The sequence below is a fragment of the Mytilus trossulus genome, chromosome 10 (genome assembly GCF_036588685.1).
Source record: "Mytilus trossulus isolate FHL-02 chromosome 10, PNRI_Mtr1.1.1.hap1, whole genome shotgun sequence".
In the NCBI taxonomy this organism is placed as follows: domain Eukaryota; kingdom Metazoa; phylum Mollusca; class Bivalvia; order Mytilida; family Mytilidae; genus Mytilus; species Mytilus trossulus.
Genome location: NC_086382.1, coordinates 38,243,115 through 38,263,581, shown reverse-complemented (window position 1 = coordinate 38,263,581; position 20,467 = coordinate 38,243,115). Strand labels below are relative to the sequence as shown.

The following is a 20,467-nucleotide window of genomic DNA, read 5'->3' as shown; positions in this document are numbered from 1 at the left end:
TACGTAAAAGGATCAATATATGAATCTGTTATTTTTCTCCATTGTTGAAGCATATGATAAAAAGATCATAACATGTCATGGTGAGCTCATTTTCATATATACCTGTGTATATTCCTGGTCACTGGGAAAGCTACTTCCAAAGATAACAACAGCATTATCCATTGTGAAGATTTTCTGTTGTAGAACAGTCAGTGCTCCATAGTTCTCTGTAAGCAGCAACAGGTATCTACTCTCACTAAAATATATTGATATGTCAATCAAGTACTGTAAATTTAGTAATTATTGTGTGTATTTATTATTGCAATTTTAAGATGACAGACCATAATGTGAGAATAATTTTTAGGACTGCAGGAAAAGCTACATACAATATGTCAGATTTTAGAATGTGACTTCTGACTATTGAAATCCTCACACAATAACATTATTGGCTATATTTTCTGAATTTACAGTACATAAATATAAACTAGAGGCTCTAAAGAGCCTGTGTCGCTCACCTTGGTCTATGTGCATATTAAACAAAGGACACAAATGGATTCATGACAAAATTGTATTTTGGTGATGGTGATGTGTTTGAAGTTCTTACTTTACTGAACGATTTTGCTTCTTACAATTATATCTATCATGAACTTTGCCCATTAGTAACAGAGAACTATATTTGGTAAACATTTACATAAATTTACCAAATTAATGAAAATTGTTAAAAATTTACTATAAAGGGCAAAAACTCCTTAAGGGGTCAGTTGACCATTTAGGTCATGTTGACTTATTTGTAGATCTTACTTTGCTGAACATTATTGCTGTTTACAGTTTATCGCTATCTATAATAGTATTCAAGATAACCAAAAACGGCAAAATTTCTTTAAAAATTACCAATTGGAGGGCAGCAACCCAACAACCAGTTGTCCAATTCATCTGAAAAATTCAGGGCAGATAGATATTGACTTGATTAACAATTTAACTTCTTGTCAGATTTGCTCTAGATGCTTTGGTTTCATAGTTATAAGCAAAAAACTGCATTTTACCCCTATGTTCTATTTTTAGCCGTGGCGGCCATCTTGGTTGAATGGCCAGGTCATCGGACACATTTTTCAAACTAGATACCCCAAAGATGATTGTGGCCTAGTAGTTTCAGTGGAGATTTTGTAAAAGATTACTTAGATTTATGAAAAATGGTTAAAGATTGACTATAAAGGGCAATAACTCCTAAAGGGGTCAACTGACCATTTTGGTCATGTTGACTTATTTGTAGATCTTACTTTGCTGAACATTATTGCTGTTTACAATTTATCTCTATCTATAATAATATTCAAGATAATAACCAAAAACAGCAAAATTATCTCAAAATTACCAGTTCAGGGGCAGCAACCCAACAACCGATTGACCGATTCATCTGAAAATTTCAGGGCAGATAGTTCTTGACCTGATAAACATTTTTATCCGTGTCAGATTTCCTCAAAATGCTTTGGTTTTTGAGTTATAAGCCAAAAACTGCATTTTACCCCTATGTTCTATTTTTAGCGGTGGCGGCCATCTTGGTTGGTTGACCAGGTCACGCCACACATTTTTTAAACTAGATACCCCAAAGATGATTGTGGCCAAGTTTGGATTAATTTGGCCCAGTAGTTTCAAAGGAGAAGATTTTTGTAAAAGATTACTTTAATTTACGAAAAATGGTTAAAAATTGACTATAAAGGGCAATAACTCCTAAACGGGTCAACTAACCATTTTGGTCATGTTGACTTATTTGTAGATCTTACTTTGCTGAACATTATTGCTGTTTACAGTTTATCTCTATCTATAATAATATTCAAGATAATAACCAAAAACAGCAAAATTTCCTCAAAATTACCAATTCAGGGGCAGCAACCCAACAAACGATTGACCGATTCATCTGAAAATTTCAGGGCAGATAGATCTTGACCTGATTAACATTTTTACCCCATGTCAGATTTCCTCAAAATGCTTTGGTTTTTGAGTTATAAGCCAAAAACTGCATTTTACCCCTTTGTTCTATTTTTAGCCGTGGGGGCCATCTTGGTTGGTTGACCAGGTCACGCCACACATTTTTTAAACTAGATACCCCAAAGATGATTGTGGCCAAGTTTGGATTAATTTGGCCAAGTAGTTTCAGAGGAGAAGATTTTTGTAAAAGATTACTTTAATTAACGAAAAATGGTTAAAAATTGACTATAAAGGGCAATAACTCCTAAACGGGTCAACTGACCATTTTGGTCATGTTGACTTATTTGTAGATCTTACTTTGCTGAACATTATTGCTGTTAACAGTTTATCTCTAACTATAATAATATTCAAGATAATAACCAAAAACAGCAAAATTTCTTCAAAATTACCAATTCAGGGGCAGCAACCCAACAACCGATTGACCGATTCATCTGAAAATTTCAGGGCAGATAGATCTTGACCTGATAAACATTTTTACCCCATGTCAGATTTCCTCAAAATGCTTTGGTTTTTGAGATATAAGCCAAAAACTGCATTTTACCCCTATGTTCTATTTTTAGCCGTGGCGGCCATCTTGGTTGGTTGACCGGGTCACGCCACACATTTTTTAAACTAGATACCCCAATGATGAATGTGGCCAAGTTTTGTTTGATTTGGCCCAGTAGTTTCAGAGGAGAAGATTTTTGTAAAAGTTAACGACGACGGACGGACGACGACGACGACGGACGACGGACGCCGGACGCCAAGTGATGAGAAAAGCTCACTTGGCCCTTCGGGCCAGGTGAGCTAAAAAATTAGTTATGAACATTGTAAAACAAAAATTTAATTAATTCAAACTTTTGTTACCTCCCTTAGTTGTGAGTACTGACCTATTGGATTTGTTATCTCCCTTATCTCCAGTTAAACAAGCCTGTATCATTCCTGATGATGTACAATCTGGGTCCTCTTCTCTCTTCTGTGAAAAGAAACATACAGAATTATTACTAGTATTGATTAACTGTTGACATAGGTATATGTCTCTCCATTTTTGTAATACACCTTATCGGTATTTGTCCGCCATTACTGGTAATCACACAGGTTCATGTAAAATTTTGACGTCACAATCCAAAATATCTGACGCCACAATGGAAAAGTGATTGTTGTATGCATCAAAAGTTCAAGCGGCCAGGTCAGCCGGGATTAGCGATAAGGTGTATTTAGATAGTGTTTGAGATGCAAATGATGAAATTTGAATGTCAATCTGTTAAACAAGTACACTATCCAAAACATTTCAAGTCAATAGACTTGATATGGGACCAAATAATCTACCTACCAATGCTAATACAACTGCATACCAAATATCATTGAATTACCCAGGTGGACCTATCACTAGTAGTTTTCATTTTAATGGCATACTCACAAACTAATACTGCAAAGCTGACACCATCATGGAAACAGCATGCCTGAGCAGTCTTTTTTTTAATTAAGGGGCAGGACATTAAATTAGAGATCACTTTTTCATGACCAATTTATTACCTGTTCAGTCTTGTCCACTAAATGTGACAGACTATTATAGAAGATTTCGACTGGTTTCACATCTTCCAGTCCTCCAAAGTTCCTCAAAATACAATGTTCAAGTTGAGGCCATGTTGGTTTCTTTCTTGAGGTAGACACAAAAGCATACAGCATCTTCAGCAAACTATAACAAATATAATCAGTTCAACATAATAGACTCTCTCATCAAACATGGATCAAATTTTCTTTCCAACATTGTAAAGCAATAATTTTTTTTCTATTTCAGTAGTGTGCCAAACAATACATTTAGTTTACTTGAGGCCTAAATTAAAATATTGTTTGTTTCCCCAATCCCGACCCTGCCAAGCCAGGTGTGGGTAGGTAGGTAGGAAAATAATTTTATTTTTCCGAAAAGCTTGAACATTATCAGACGATGCGGCAAGCCTGAAAATCCAAAATGAATAAAAAAATATTTGACTTAGTTTTGACAATTAAATTTTATGAGTAGCACCAATTTTGCAGGGTCGAGTCGGGATTGGGGAAAAAACAATATTTTATTTTAGGCCTTAAGGCAGATTCATTGTGTACCTCCATCTTGGATTGTACAATCACAGTACACAATCAGTCTAGATCTTTCCAAAATCTGCAAATTTGGAGCCAGTTGCAATTTATAGGTTAGACTCTTTATTTATTGAAAGAAAAGTTGATGATTTGTTGCATTTTTTAAAATGTTTATAGAAATACCAAATAATTGTGTTTTTAGAATCATTTTTCAACTTGGCCATTTTAGTAAAAAAAAAAATATACTGAAGCGATAGGGAAATTTTAATTTTCAACTTTTCCAGGCACTTTGGCTTCCTCCAGCAATAAAAACTGGCTGCCACACAATAGCCTAAATGCGGTGCTTAAAATTGGCGTTTAAACACCAAAAATCAAATCAAATCAATTTTTTTAGTTGTAGCAAGAAAACAATTTCGGTGACATCAATTTTTATTCTTATTTTCGTTAAGTATATTATTAAACCTATCTTTTCATATTTTATTTCAAAATTCTCTCATAGATTTCCTTTTATGTGCAAAGATATTTTTTAATGAACAACCATCCTCATTTCATACAATTATATATGGTATAATTAATTATTATAAGCAAGAATGTACATGCTAATCAACTTTGGAAACAATTTGTATAAAATTAATTATAACCTTGGAACAAAATTTTTACCTGTAAAAATCTCTCAGTCCAAAGAATTCCCTCATCTTTGTTGATGCCTCTTTAAATAGATCTAAATAAGAAACAGCCATTATTGGTATCATGGGTCTGATTAGTTTCAAGACCTTCTTACTGGTTGAGCAGATTCCCCTGAAAATAGTAAAATTCATTGATGATTATGTTTTCTTTTATAGTGAAACCTTTTACCAGTAAATACCAAACTTTCATTTAAATTCAAGACATAATAATTCAACCTTTTATAAAATTTTAAGGTTTTATATTTTGATGTGTTATGTTGTGTTTCTGCTGTTTCTCGTTAATTTCATCACTTCTTTCTTTGACATTGATTGTGTCTGTTTTATTGATTTCCCTTTTAATGAGGTTTGCTACTCAGTTTCAAAATAACAAGCTTTTCATAACACTACTATAAACTGATAGGGGATTAACAAAGGAACCAAAATGCAAAAAAAATATATAAAGATCAATGTGCTTGTTTTCGAGATATTAGCCATTGAAATTTTGGCAAAAAAATGTTCTCCCTTGATTTTTCATAGCTTTATCATTGACAAGTTAAAATTCTCAAAAACTATTAAAAAAATAACAAAGATTTTACAAGACTTTTACAGATGGCTTATAATTAAAGATGTAAAAGATTTATAAAAAGAAAAATGGGGGTCAATAGGCAATTTTTTTTAAGGCAATGACATGGTTAAAACCAGAGGATTCTGAAAATCTGACCAAAACCGCAAAACATGACAAGCGAACATCCTTAAGGGGGCTCCTGGGTATAAATCAATTTTTTTTCTAATATAGGATTTTACTATATTTTTTTATAAATAAACTTTATCATATACTTTAAAGAAAAATGAAATAAAAAAAATGGGGCACCGTTTATTTAGGCTCACAATCTGCTTCCGGAAGAAGCATACATTTTTGTTAATGTCCATTTTTTCTGTTGAACTAATAGGTTAAATAAAGATAATATCGAAATAAAAAAATAACCAAATTACAGAAATTGCTTAAATTTTACAATAATTTAGTTTATGTACAGCTTATTTGAAAACATTATAAAAAATATAGGTCATTGATGAGTTAAAAAAGATATTTCAAATTCAATGCCAAAAGATGGCATTTTTGCACCAAAGGGAGATAATTTGGAGCTTTTCAATGAAAAAACATTTTAAATAAAGGTTTATTTTTTGCTGAAATTTTTGTACCCACGAGCCACCTTAAGTTAGAAATTAACACAACATATCCCTTCTTTTTTTGTCATAAAAAATTACTTACTCAGCACTTTCTGTAAGTTCTTTGACATCCGGAACCTCTCTCTGAACCAGGATACCTCTGTTCATCTTGGCAGGGTCTAAAGCCCAGTTAGATATACCAATAAACGCAACCTGTAAATAATATACAAATCAGTAATATCTGGAACCCTCTCTCTGAACTAGTATACCTCTGTTCATCTTGGCAGGGTGTAAAGCCCAGTTGGATATACCAATAAAAGCAACCTGCAAACAATAAGCACATGCCTGTTTCAAACATCTTCAATTATAGGCAGTGTTCTCCCCAGATATTTCACATAGCATCCTGGTCAACAAGGAAATTTGAAATACCATCTTGTTTCTAAAAAAGCATCACATCCAATCGTCATCCATAACACAATCTTACAATCAATTCAGATAGCATCACATTCAGAAATATAGCATCACATTACCATCATGCTAAAAGGCCCTCGAGAGAACACTGTTTAGGTTATGTAACAAAGTTACATTTTCATTCTTTAACAATAAACTGTGAGCTACTACTCCCTGCTGAAATATTTCAGCAAACAAGAAGTTGAATCTGAAAATGCATCACACAGTATAGCTGACTTATATAAACCCTGAAACCAAATTTCAGACATCCTTGTATTGTAGTTCTTCAGAAAAAATGTAATGAAAATTTTCAACTTGGCTATGATGTGTAAAATGATACAAGTGTTTAATAAACAAGAAGTTGTTGAGTGATGAATTTGAAAACGTATCACATGTTATAGCTAACTTATATAAACCCTGAAACCAAATTTCAGAAATCCTTGTATTGCAGTTCCTGAGAAAAAGCAATGAAAATATTCATGGGATGGACGAACTGACACATGGAAGGACAGACAGAGGTAAATCAGTATACCCTCATTTTTTTAAAGTGTGGGTATAATAATTATATGAGTTCTTATCTTAAAATCAAGTACCTGTGTTTAACTGTTTTCCCATCTTAAGTATTTTTAATTAGTGTAATTCAATACAGTATAGTGGGTTATTTTTGCGGGATGTAAATTTTTGCTTATTTTCGCAGAAAGAACAAAATTGTCAAAATTAATTTCGCCAAACTAAAGGTGTACATGCAAAGGTATTGATAAAAGTTTTGAATCCGCCAAAATAATATCCACCAAATTTTTCGTAAGCCTTATTCATGAAATATACCGCTATATGGTAAAAGATTCCTACCTTTTTATATTTTTCAGGTTCTTCATCATCAGGACAACCATCTTCTAGCAAAGGATGCAACGTCTGCAAACAAATGAATGGTAAAAATTATGCACTGTGCCATAACCAGAAGGTTTCTTCTTTACCATCAACTAACATTGTTGCTTCAAGAAAAGCATTTATGACAATTTTCATAATGCAATATTCACGTCTATAGAAAACAAGAGGCTCTCAAGAGCCTGAATCGCTCTCCTTAATTTTTTGGTTAAATCTCTCATCAATGATTTTTTTGGTTTTTCAATTTATTTAAATGTTCTTTGAATCGTCCTATTTTCTTCAAAAGCAAAAAAAAAAAATCATTTTCTCCTATGTTCTATTTTAGCCATAGGAGCTATGTTTCTTGACATACAAGGGAATAAAATATAAAATTTATACAAGATACTCTGAAACTCATTTCTCATTTAGCCTAAGTTTTGCTGAAATTGATACAGCAGTTTCAAAGGAGAAGATTTTTTAAAGTAAGTCAACATGATGAACAAATTGTGAAAAAAATCTTTAAAGGGCAATAACTCCTTAAGGGGTCAATTGACAATTTTGGTCAAATTGATTTATTTGTAGATCTTACTTTGCTTAACATTTTTGCTATTAACAGTTTATCTGTATCTTTAATAATATTCAAGATAATAACCAAAAACTGCAAAATTTCTTTAAAATCATCAATTCTGGGGCATTATACCTGAAAAACCAGTTTCCCAATTCGGCTGAAAATTTCAGGACAGGTAGAACTTGACCTAATAAATACTTTAACTTCTGTCTTATTTGCTCTAAATGCTGGAGTTTTTGAAATATAAGCCAAAAACTGCATTTTAACCTGTGTTCTATTTTTAGCCATGACGGCCATGTTTTTTGACGAAATAGAAAATAAAGCACAAATTTTATTTTATACACCCTACTGATCATTCAGTTGAAGTTTGGTTGAATTTGGTTGAGTAGTTTTAGAGGAGAAGATTTTTTAAAGTTAGCAAATATGATGAACAAATTGTGAAAAGTTGTCATTAAAGGACAATAACCCCTTAAGGGGTCAATTGACAATTGTGATCATATTACCTTATTTGTAGATCTTACTTTGCTGATCATTTTTGCTGTTTACAGTTTATCTTTATCTATTATAATATTCAAGATAATGACCAAAAACTGCAAAATTTCCTTAAAATTACCAATAAAGGGGCAGCAACCCAACAAAGGGTTGTTTGCTTCATCTGAAAATTTCAGGGCTGATAGATCTTGACCTAGTGAACATTTTTACCCCATGTCAGATTTGCTCTAAATGCTTTTGTTTTTGAGATATAAGCCAAAAACTGCATTTGACCCCTATGTTCTATTTTTAGCAATGGCGACCATGTTTGTTGATAGATCAAAACTTCGGATACAATTTATAAACTAGATACCCTAAGGAACATTCAGTTAAAGTTTGGAAGTATTTGGCCAAGTAGTTTAAGAGGAGAAGATTCTTAAAATATTTTACGACGACCGACGAGGACGACAGACGACGGACGCCTGACGACGCCAGACGCCAAGTGATGGCATAAGCACACATGGCCCTTTGGGCCAGGTGAGCTAATAAAATTGAGAATGGAAATGGGGAATGTGAGAAAGAGACAACAACCCGACCATAGAACAGACAACAGCAGAAGGTCACCAATAGGTCTTCAATGCAGCGAGAAACTCCCGCACCCAGAGGCATCCTTCAGCAGGCCCCTAAACAAATATCTATACTAGTACAGTGATAAAGGACGTCATACTTAACTCCAAATTATACACAAGAAATCAAAATTGAAAATCATACAAGACTAACAAAGGCCAGTGGCTCCCGAATTGGGACTGACACAAAAATGTGACAGGGTTAAAAAAACACATGTATACATAACAAAATGATTTTTGCAAAATAGCCAACCAACATTTTTTATCCTTTTCTTTTATTATAGCTTTAAATCACATGATAACTTATATCTGTACCTTCAGTGGCATCCTAGGAGAATCTTCAGCCAAACCAATTTCATCCAGTACAACAATAGACACAAATCTGTCTAAATTTTTATCTTTCTGATAGGCTGCACACTGTCTGAATGTCCCTACAATACCCTCAGGTACTGATAGAGGACTGCACTGGAAGGACACCATTTGAACCTAAGATAAAAGACAAATTTCAAATCATTCAAAGGTGATGTTTGATTTAATCCCTTAAACTGTTATTATAATTATACAATATATTCATCATTTATTACAGGGGTACTAATTTTTGAAGATTTTGCAGTAAAGAGTGACCCTTAAACATTTTAAATGTTCAAGGAAGTAAAATTTTTCAATAGGCTTGTGTGCGGCACTATCAAACTTCTTCTGGTAATTGATAAAAAAAAAAAGGCAAAATATTGTTATTCTAAATTGTCCTTGTAGTGTAGTTTCTGAGAAAACATGTGAAGAAAGTTTTTAACTTGGATGTCATGTGAAAAAAATGATGCAAGTGTTGGGTAAACAGGAAGTTGTTGAGTCATGTGATGTGAAAATGCATCACATGGTATGGCTGACTTATATAAACTCTGAATCAAAATTTCAGAAATTCTGCTGTATAGCCAGTCAAGGTCATTAAAAACTTCCATTTGTTTGTTTGTCAGAAATTCTTGTAAAGTCAAAGCTCCTGTGAACAATGTGTTGAAAAATATTCATGGGACAGACAATTTCTCTCCACGTTTTTAAAGATGGGGTACAATAAGAATTTGTTTGAAGGGATTATTCCTGGAATTGGTTTTTGGATCATTTTCAATACAATTACAATATACCTGTTTGTAGCTCTTGAAAAGATCATTATGTGCAGCATTTCCTTGCATGGCATCAGCTACTATTGTCTTGGCCAGTGATTTAGAACTGCCTGGCTTGCCAACCAAGAACATAGGGATCCTTAGTTCTATACAAACTATCATCATAAAAACGTTCTCTTTCAAGGCTTGGTTCTTCGCTATGTTTGGAGCCAATTCTACACTGTCCAAAAATACTGCTTGGCATCTATAAATTGATTGATATTTTTAAATCCTTTTTGCAAATGTACATATATCGTGCATTTACTACACTTTGCAATACCTGGTCCTGTAAATGGTGTTTTTTCTGGGAAATATCTTTATGTCGCAAGGTCCAATATGACATGTGTATCCCCAAATGACCCCTGGTCAACCAGGGCAGATCATTCATAAAATCAAAACTTCAATCTTGCGGTTACTGGGTAATAGACATTGGACATATGGATTTTCTAAATAACTTTTATAGATATGAACATTGGAAATAAGGATTAACATTCTAAGAATAGTATAATAAGAAATACAAACCAAGGGTTAACTAGGGTATAAAAATATAACTAGCAACTCTCTGAAGGGTCCCTAGGTGGACTAATATAAAATTTCTGCCCATATCCAATACACTCTTATTTTTCAGTCTAAACTTCCTGCCCTCCATTCTGGTTAATTTTTCTAATGCATTATTTGTGATTTTGTACATGACCTAAATATGCACGAAACAATTTCAAGCAGAGGTTAATTCAGATAGCTACAATCAATCATATATACCTTGATATTTCCTCTTCAATGCCATCAGCACCACCTACTAAACGTAAAGGCTGTGTAAAATATTGTGCAACTGTTTCCCTGTATTCCTCTCTATTCTTCAAACAAGCATGGTAACAAACTCCTAGGGCAAGTACCAGTGACCTAGTGACATCATCCATATGCTGAAAAGGTACTTCACATTTATTATCACATCTATGTATTTCTAAGCATGATCTTTATTTTCATTTGGAATTTTATTTTGGAGGAATGTTTTGTAAAGAATTATAATCATAATTTCAGGACATTTTTCCATGTTAAAAGAAACAGCAGGAAAAAACCAATTATGTATTATAAAAAAATATCATTGCATAATTATCAATACATGTATGTGCATCTTAAAACAGTCTTCATGCTATGAAAGTCAAAATGACAACTAGAACCTGTTGTGAGCCTTTGTTAGTCTTGTATGATTTTTAATTTTAGTATCTTGTTTATAATTAGGAGTTTAGTATGACGTTCATTATCACTGTACTAGTATACATATTTTAAAGGGGCCAGCTGAAGGACGCATCTGGGTGTGGGTGTTTCTCGCTTCATTGAAGACCCTTTGGTGGCCTTCGACTGTTGTCTGCTCTATGGTCGGGTTGTTGTCGCTTTAACACATTCCCCATTTCCTTTCTCAAATTTATCTTGACCTTTGAAATAATCCGCCGCTGATTCACTAACCCTATGTCGAGCTTTTTGCAACAAAAGTTGCAGGCTCAACAAAAATCATACAAGACTAACAAAGGCCAGAGACTTCTGACTCGGAACAGGGTCAAATTGTGGTGGGGTTAAACATGTTTTTCAACTTTACCTGTACATGTCCTAGTTCCATGCTTTCGTCTTCAGATTCTGTTTCAGAATCTTCTGAATCATCTCTCATCCTCTGGAACAAAGCGTCATCATCCTGAGACTGACTGAAGAACCAACTCATCACCTGTAGAACTCTCTCTACATCTCGTAAACTTACAAAACTACACTCATCCTAAAATACATTTGTTTTAAAAAATTAACTAGAAATTAAATGGTAAAGAAAACCTACTGAAGAGAAAATTTGAAAGGTATAAAAATACCAAATTTAATGGTGACAAGAATATGTCCAATGTACACAGATGCCCCATCCACACTATCATTTTCTACCTGAAAATGTGGACAAACCTCGAATTTGGCATTACAATTAGAAAGATCATATCATAGGGAACATGTTGATTGGACCTGAACTTCATCAAAAACTGCCTAAACCAAATATGTTAACCTGAAGCGGGACAGATGAATGGAATAATGAACGAACAAACAAACAAATGAACAAATGGATGGACAGACCAGAAAACATAATGTCCATAAATGGGGCATAAAAAGATCAATACTGTGTCTAGACCTATTGCTGCATGCAATTGATTGAGGTAACAATATGTACAAATAGGTTGCACAGACAGGCAGGCAATACTTCTTTCTTGATTTGAAAAAAAAACCCAAAAGTTGGCGGAATTTTTAATCAAGATTCTGATAATAAAATGTCTATTGACAACAAATCCTACGTTATTTTGTTATGTAATTTACCTTTTGTTCTCTCATGAAGTCCTGTGATACAGTCAGTATCTTACTGACAGTTGTATCCAATCCTTGTAATGTGGGCAATTGGCCATTCTTTATCTGAAAATTGCAAAAATACAGAAATATAATTTTTATTACAAATTATAGCAAAATGACAATAGATTTTAGAACAATTCTTCTCAGTCTTAATGGTGTGGAAATGTAACATAAAGCCCGACTTTGAAATAAAGATTATTCATTTACTTAAATACTGGCGCACAACTTCAAGAAGAACAGTTTTAAGGTAAAAAAACAACAAAAAACAACAACAACAAAAAATAAAATATTAAGGTCCTTAGATATTTTAAAATTGAAGTTCAGATGTAGAAAAAAACTAAAATGTGATATCACTGTTTTTAACAATGAAAAAAAAACTGAAGATATATAAATCTGAGCCCTTTTATTTTAAAAATTTGTGTTGATTTATAACATTCAAAATTCCTAGAAATACATACATATCTGAGGACCATTTGTCTGATGTACATTTCTTCTACAGTAGTATTCAGCTGTCCAAAGTCCCAGACTAACGGTAACATACTTTGTGGTAAGGACTGGACTCTGTAAACCAAGTGTCTCATTGGAACATGGCCTGAAAATTGCAGCAGGATTACTATATATACATTCTTTTCATCAATGATAGTAAAAGCATTGACACATGAAAATTTATCATTGAAATAGCAGATGACTTTGTCATAAAATACCTGAATTTCAAGTAAGTTTGCTTTTAATACATAACCTATTAAGGGACGACATCAAAAGATCAATGTAAGATAAAAAATTAAAAAAAATTAATTCAAATAGTTTGGGGTGGGGGTTTGAACTGCTGCAAGATGTGGTTATCCGACATTGATTTTTACATATATCTATATGGGTCAATCAATTTTTTCCCAAATTAAGTTTAGAGTGGGGGGTGGTCAGTGAAAAAACTAAGTGAATTAAGTTTTTTATCCTTCATTGAACTTGTGATGTCGTCCCTAAATGAGACCTTTAAAAGATTTTTAACTTGTGGGCCCTCATATATAAATGTTTACTATGTTCCATTTTTTTTGCTAGTAACAGCAAATCTAATATTTTCATAGGTTAAATTGAGAATGGAAATGGGGAATGTGTCAAAGAGACAACAACCAGACCATAGAAAAAACAACAGCAGAAGGTCGCCAATAGGTCTTCAATGTAGCGAGAAATTCCCGCACCCGAAGATGTCCTTCAGCTGGCCCCTAAACAAATATATACTAGTTCAGTGATAATAACGCCATACTTATTTCCAAATTGTACACAAGAAACTAAAATAAAAATAATACAAGACTAACAAAGGCCAGAGGCTGCTGACTTGGGAAAGGCACAAAAATGCTGCGGGGTTAAACATGTTTATGAGATCTCAACCCTCCCCCTATAACTGTATATTTTAGTGTAAGTATGATATTTGTCAAACTTTTTATGACTGCAAGGCCTAACCAATTTAATTAGTTATCCTATGAAAGGTTTATGATTTTTTATTTCCTCTCAATTTTTTTTATCAATGAAAATCATTACAAAGCACACATGAATATTGTACAGCAATAATAAGAAAAATCCATAAATTGTGCAAATGTTTATCCACATGCAAAGCATAATTCAATATTCTGAACTAACATAACATGTTCATTGTAACACATTTGCATGTAAAGTATAGACTAAATAGATAATTAGTAGTGTTGTCAAATAATACAGTTTTGCCTAACAAGTCAAGGCCGTAGTGCATGTCCTTTTAAAGTGAGGCATTTTGCCGAGCGGACGGAGGCGAACATTTTTTGGGCCCTTTTTTATTGGGGGGTTCGGATGCATGAAACAGAAGAAGCTTATTTCAGCATTACTATCTATGATAAAAAATTAAAAAAAATATATAACAGAAATGCGGTTTTTTTTTATTAGCTAGCCTAGTAAGTAACAAAACAAGTTTCAATATTAAAGTTAATCTCTGTTGGTCAACCAAAACTTTCCGATTCTCCTGTGACCTGTACTATTAAAAAGCTTCAACACATGTTCTGATGTATATATATATATATTATATATCATGTACTGTAGTACGCCGCTAGATTAAAACTGACATAGAAAGGTAACACATGGCCAGCGAAAGCTCTTTTTTTGAGAGCCCAGGTGGTCGTGTGGTCTAGCGGGACGGCTGCAGTGCAGGCGATTTGGTGTCACGATATCACAGTAGCATGGGTTCGAATCCCGGCGAGGGAAGAACCAAAAATTTGCGAAAGCAAATTTACAGATCTAACATTGTTGGGTTGATGTTTAGATCAATTAGGATACATTTATTATACATAATCATTAACCATAAGAATAGGTACGGAGAAGACTAGACCAACATTGTTACTTAATCAGATGTTTGACGTTCTAATGTCACAAGTGATCACAAGTTATCTGTAAACATCTAAACATTCCGCTGGAAGACATGTCAACCTACCTGGACACATTATTCTACCAATTTTTAAGTCATTGGTCTGACCTACCGTTTCGGGGTTTGAACCCATGGCCTACCACAATAGAATCAATGGAACATGCTAGCATACAACCAGACAATGCTAATAATAATAATAAAAAAAAGAAACACGAAAAAAATATTTTCAAATAATACCAAAAATATATTTCATATTTTTATTAAAGATAAATAAAAATCATGAATTGCCTTATACATTAAAGACTTCCATATAAAAGGCGCTTCATGATTTTGTTTAAATCAATTATAAATAATCATTATAATTTTTGGTCAATGAATTATTTTATCGATTTGCATTTGCAGCATGTTTGTTGTTCAGTGTGTTAACATTGGTAGATTCAAAAATAAACCAAGAGGTCCGAGTACACAGTTATTTCGTAGTGCATTTCTTTTAGACAATAAATGGGAATAAAAAAATTCCCACATGCGCTTTCTCAATAATATTTTTACAGTGTTTTGTACTACTCTTGGGACGAATTATATCAAAATTATAGAAAACTTCATCAGCTCTAACTCAAAATATGGACAATTGTATGTAAAGGGGGTCTTGAAATCTTTTGACAGCTTCCGAAATACTCATTTTTAACCTTTTTCAACTGGACCAAACCACTACTTTACATTAAAATTCATGAATCAAACTTTTTAACGGTGTAATTTTATCCCCCTTCTTGCTATTTGAGGTATAAAACATAAATAAATAAATTTGGAAGGGGTTTTAAAAAAATTGACAGGTAACACACTGTCCACACTAGGGACTATATTCGTGGACTACGAAAATCAAGGGACGATAACTGTGTACTCGGACCAAGAAAGTTATAAGCCAGCATACTTATTGGGGGGTGTTTATACTCATGAGTTTCCCTTTTCGTCTTTTCTTCTCTTTAAAGAACCCGTCTTCAACCAGTTTTGTAACGACATAAATAAGATTTGTTTCAAATTTTGTATTTTGATTTGTAATCGGGACACTTATTTTTTTACCGTCACCGCTATGGTAAAATAATTATATTCAAAATCGCTGCTGCAGATTGGAAACACTGTATGTAGTGTGCCGGTAGACAGTTTGAAACTCGAAACTCACATATTGATAATGTCAAATACATGAAATTTAAAAAAAATGGCACTTCTAAAGTTTGATCGTCGTTTCAAAAGTGAGACATTTGCCTCCATTACGCTACGGCCCTGCCAGTTACTCAAATAATCATTTGACCGGTAGTTTACAATGATGTTTGAAGGTCTTATCTATAGAACCCTTCAAATGTATGTCTTTATTATGCGATGAATTGAAGTTTGTCCTTTTTTATTATAAGACTTGTCAGCTGGGTTTCCTTGAGAAGTTTGACTTTAAATTAATCAATATACCATATCTTCTATGGAGTTTGTAATAACTTCAGATTGAATATTATAGATGATCAAGCCTGTTAATCGTACCATTAATTATACATTAATAACTTTCAGGTAAATTCTGCATTTCACAATTTTTGAGTTGGCATTTTGTTGACAAAGCCTTGCACGATGGATGATGCAAATTTAGATGTAGTCTACCATTGACAACACTTATAATTAGTAATGATGTATACCTAGTTTATCTGAGGTCTCCCTGGCACTGACATGATAACCAAGTCCTGCTTGCTCTAATCTCTTTATCAGGTCATCAGAATGTCTGAAAAATGATTATTATTAATTTATTTGAGTGTTAAGTCTTTCATCTGAATACATTTTTATTGTATTTCTATATATCATATTCATAATACTGTAAACATGACACCCATAGGGCAAAATACAGACTTTAAGTACAATTGCAATTTCATATAGAAAACAAGCTTTCTCCGATTATAATCCCTTACTGATAAAAAAAATCATTGTTTTGGAACATCATTCTCCCTAAATCTATAAATTATCATTGTATATAAAACTATATAACAAATATCAAGTCAATATCTTCAAGCATGACGAAAACAAGAATGTGTCCACAGTACACGGATGCCCCACTCGCACTATCATTTTCTATGTTTACTGGACCGTGAAATTGGAATAAATTCTCTAATTTGGCATTAAAATTAGAATGATCTTATCAAAGGGAACATGTATACTAAGTTTCAAGTTGATTGGACTTCAACTTCATCAAAAACTACCTTGACCAAAAACTTTAACCTGAAGTGTAACAGACGGACGAAAGAACGGACAAACGGACACACAGACCAGAAAACATAATGCCCCTCTACTATCGTAGGTGGGGCATAAAAAAGTGTTGAAAACTGATAATTTGAGTAGTCCAAGTACCATAACTCTGCACAAAATCAGCATTTAAACTCGGGAACTGTAACTTGTAATGAAAAATTTCAAAGAATGACAAAAAAAAAGTGTAGAAAACTATCTGACAAGAGTTCAACCCTAAAGTCCCCATTCGACTAATCACTTATGCACTATAATATTTAATTAATAGTGTTCAAGAACTCTTCCACTTACTTTCTGTATGGATTACATGCAGCCACAATTTTGAGTTTTTCATGCAGTTTGATTGGTTTTCCTCCTAAAGTTTTATCACACATAATTTCCTTGATCACACCAATAGCTTCTGTAGTGTTAGCTTCATCAAAGAATAATACTGTGTCCATGTTACGATAATCAGTGTTTACAAATTCTGCTGCATTTAGCCTGGCAATTTCTTCTGCTTTTCTTACTTTCTTGATAATATCTGATGCTTTTGTTCCTCCATGCACCTGTAATGTTTTATTGATTTGAATTTTTGACAAAAATATTTTTTTATAAGAAGGTATAATGGTCTGATCAAAATAATTACTTAATCATAACAGATCAACCAGTTTTAATAAGACATTGCAGATAGATATATAGCAATAAAATACAATTTGATTTGAAGACAACAATCTGTGTGAAGAACATATTATCCTACCCAGACCAATATTTTTCTTCTTCCCATAAAAGCTGCATGCTTATTGGAGAAGTAGATAATGCTAATTTTTTTAAAGTGTTTGGCTTGTTCCAGCTTGAATGAAATTTAATACTTCCTGCAGTTGAGGAAATTTTTATATTGTTTATTCAATAACTAAATATATGCACCTGTCCTAATTCAGGAACCTGATGTTCAGTGGTTGTCGTTTGTTGATGGGGATTTTCATTTTTTATTTAGATTAGACTGTTGTATCCTGTTTGAATGGTTTTACACTAATCATGTTTAGGGCCTTTATAGCTTGCTTGGTTTTCATGTTGAAGACCTAAAATAGTTTACTTCACAAATTGTGACATGGATAGAGAGTTGTCTCATTGGCACTCATACCACATCTTCTTATATCAATATTAACCTTCATCAATATCATGTTTTCCACATTAACACCTGGAGGTTGCTGTAATTTGCACATGAACTTGATCAGGCGAGTTTTACCACAGCCAGTCTCTCCCATAATAATAACTGGTATATCACATCTGAAAATAAATATGAAAATATATTTTTGAAAACATTATTATAAGTAGGATATCAAATTTCATGGCTTCCGTTGGTAAAACTGAAACAGAAATCTAAATGTTCAACAAAAGTACATATTTTCTAAGGCTTTTATGCAGACTCTGGCAAAACCACTAAATCAAATATCCACAAAATAATCTAATTTTAACTAAATCCATGAAAAAAATATTGGAACCCTAAAATATGAAATGAAATCACAGTAACACATGTACATGCACATATAGTTTAGCACAAAATTTTAACAGTGTAGTATGATCTAAAAAAGTATCAAAAGGCTTATGATAATTCAAATAATGGATTAAGTTTTTTTAAATTAAAAGCAATATCCAAAATTACCTGAATCTCATATAAATAGCCAGTATTTTCTTCACATTATCTGTGGTCAACTCATAGGTTTCATCTGGATCGTGTATGATATCAAGTCCCATTACGTTGCACAACTTTGTGATTTTCTCTAGTCTAAAATTGAAAAATAAAGGAATATTTCAAGCAAGACAAAAAAGAGTATAAGAAAAAAAATAATCCATGTCTTTTATATAAGGCATTTAATCGTCACTTTAGAAGCTGTTTATGATATTTATATTTTTCACATACCTACCAACTTTTCAAAATGCCTATGTGGGCTTTACATGCAAGATGGCTCTCATAGTCCCACAAAACCTTCAAATATATTTTAATGGTGTTTTTTTTGGCTTATTCATACTTTGACATGCCTATAGCAATTGTGAAATTAATTATTTTGTTTAAAATTGTGAGCATAAAATTGCTCTTATAAACTTCCATTTAAAAAATATCATTAACTGTTTGAACATAAATCAGGCTGTAATTTTTCTTGTCTAAATTGGATTACATTCGTCATTTTGGGGCCTTTTATAGCTTACAATGCGGCATGGGTTTTGCTCATTGATAATGGCCATACAATAACCTAATTTTTAAACTTTTACATAATACTATCTCTGGTGGAGAGTTGTATCATTTGAAATCCAAACAAATATTCTTATTTTCATATAAACTTATACATAATTTGACAAAAAGTTTAAACAAGTGAAATAGTAGTCAGGCCATTCAAGATTGCTTTTTTGGCTTTAATATTAATTCACTTATAGGTTCTTTGCATCGGAACTAAACACCTTTATTCAAAAACCTGTCTAGTCCTTAATATGCATGAAATATTTGCCACTGGACGTTAAGCAATCAATCTTTAACCTGTTGTTGGCATGAAACAGGTTATGTTCTTCTCATATGTTTCAAGATGGTATAATATTAAACCCCTGACAGGAGGGATTGTGTCTGATGTTCGTATGATGAAGACGTAATCGTTCAATCAGTTTAATTGAGGTCTGGAGCTGGCATGTCAGTAATTGCTAGTAGTATGTTGTTATTTATGTATTATTGTCCTTTTGTTTATTTTCTTTTGTTTCATATTCTGACATTGTACTTGGACTTTACTGTGCATATTGTTTTTTCTACATTAGGCTAATAGCTAGAGGTATAGGGGGATGGTTGAGATCTCAAAAAAACTGTTTAACCTCGACACAATTTTGTCAGGAGCCCGTCTTTTGTTTGTCTTGTATATTTTTAATTTTAGTTTCTTGTGTATAATTCAGAGAGTAGTATGATGTCCATTATCACTGAACTGGTATACATTTTTGTTTGGGGGCCAGCTGAAGGATGCCTACAGATGCAGGAGTTTCTCGTTACATTGAAGACCCATTGGTGGCCTTCGGCTGTTGTCTGCTCTATGGTCAGGTTGTTGTCTCTTTGACACATTCCCCATTTCCATTCTCAATTTTAATTTTACTTGAATTGTTAAAAGACTTTAATTTTAACATTTTTAATTGTAAATTTTACCTTGGGAGAGCATCAAAATTTTCAGCAAGGTTGACTGTATTTCTGACAAGAGCATCAAACAAATTGTTCTCCATAATTCCTGGTTCTAAAACGGTATTTGTCTGTACATCAACCAGGTTTCCTGTTCTTCTATCTATGTTAAATCCTAAGAAAGTCATACTATTCTGGTCTGGGTTGAAAAACAGGTAGGGATGAGGACTGAAACAAATTATAAAATATTGAATTATATGGATACTGTAAACCAATGTGTATAAAGATTTATTTAATTAATTAACTTAATTCTATTTATCAATTT

General features: G+C 32.9%; 1 protein-coding gene across 1 annotated transcript in view; it reads right to left on the bottom strand.

Annotated features, from left to right (window-relative positions):
* LOC134687879 (E3 ubiquitin-protein ligase rnf213-alpha-like) overlaps positions 1-20,467 on the bottom strand; it is a 144,354-nt gene that overhangs the window by 59,680 nt on the left and 64,207 nt on the right. The window contains exons 36-52 of the mRNA XM_063548337.1: positions 20,173-20,370; positions 18,658-18,780; positions 18,161-18,281; positions 17,307-17,560; positions 16,418-16,500; positions 12,811-12,944; positions 12,323-12,415; positions 11,577-11,747; positions 10,742-10,902; positions 9,965-10,187; positions 9,144-9,314; positions 7,149-7,211; positions 5,953-6,062; positions 4,678-4,815; positions 3,478-3,640; positions 2,832-2,917; positions 103-235 (exon numbers count right to left, since the gene is read on the bottom strand). Of these exons, the coding sequence (XP_063404407.1) occupies positions 103-235; positions 2,832-2,917; positions 3,478-3,640; positions 4,678-4,815; positions 5,953-6,062; positions 7,149-7,211; positions 9,144-9,314; positions 9,965-10,187; positions 10,742-10,902; positions 11,577-11,747; positions 12,323-12,415; positions 12,811-12,944; positions 16,418-16,500; positions 17,307-17,560; positions 18,161-18,281; positions 18,658-18,780; positions 20,173-20,370 (2,425 nt within the window). The remainder of the gene's footprint in view (positions 1-102; positions 236-2,831; positions 2,918-3,477; positions 3,641-4,677; positions 4,816-5,952; positions 6,063-7,148; positions 7,212-9,143; positions 9,315-9,964; positions 10,188-10,741; positions 10,903-11,576; positions 11,748-12,322; positions 12,416-12,810; positions 12,945-16,417; positions 16,501-17,306; positions 17,561-18,160; positions 18,282-18,657; positions 18,781-20,172; positions 20,371-20,467) is intronic.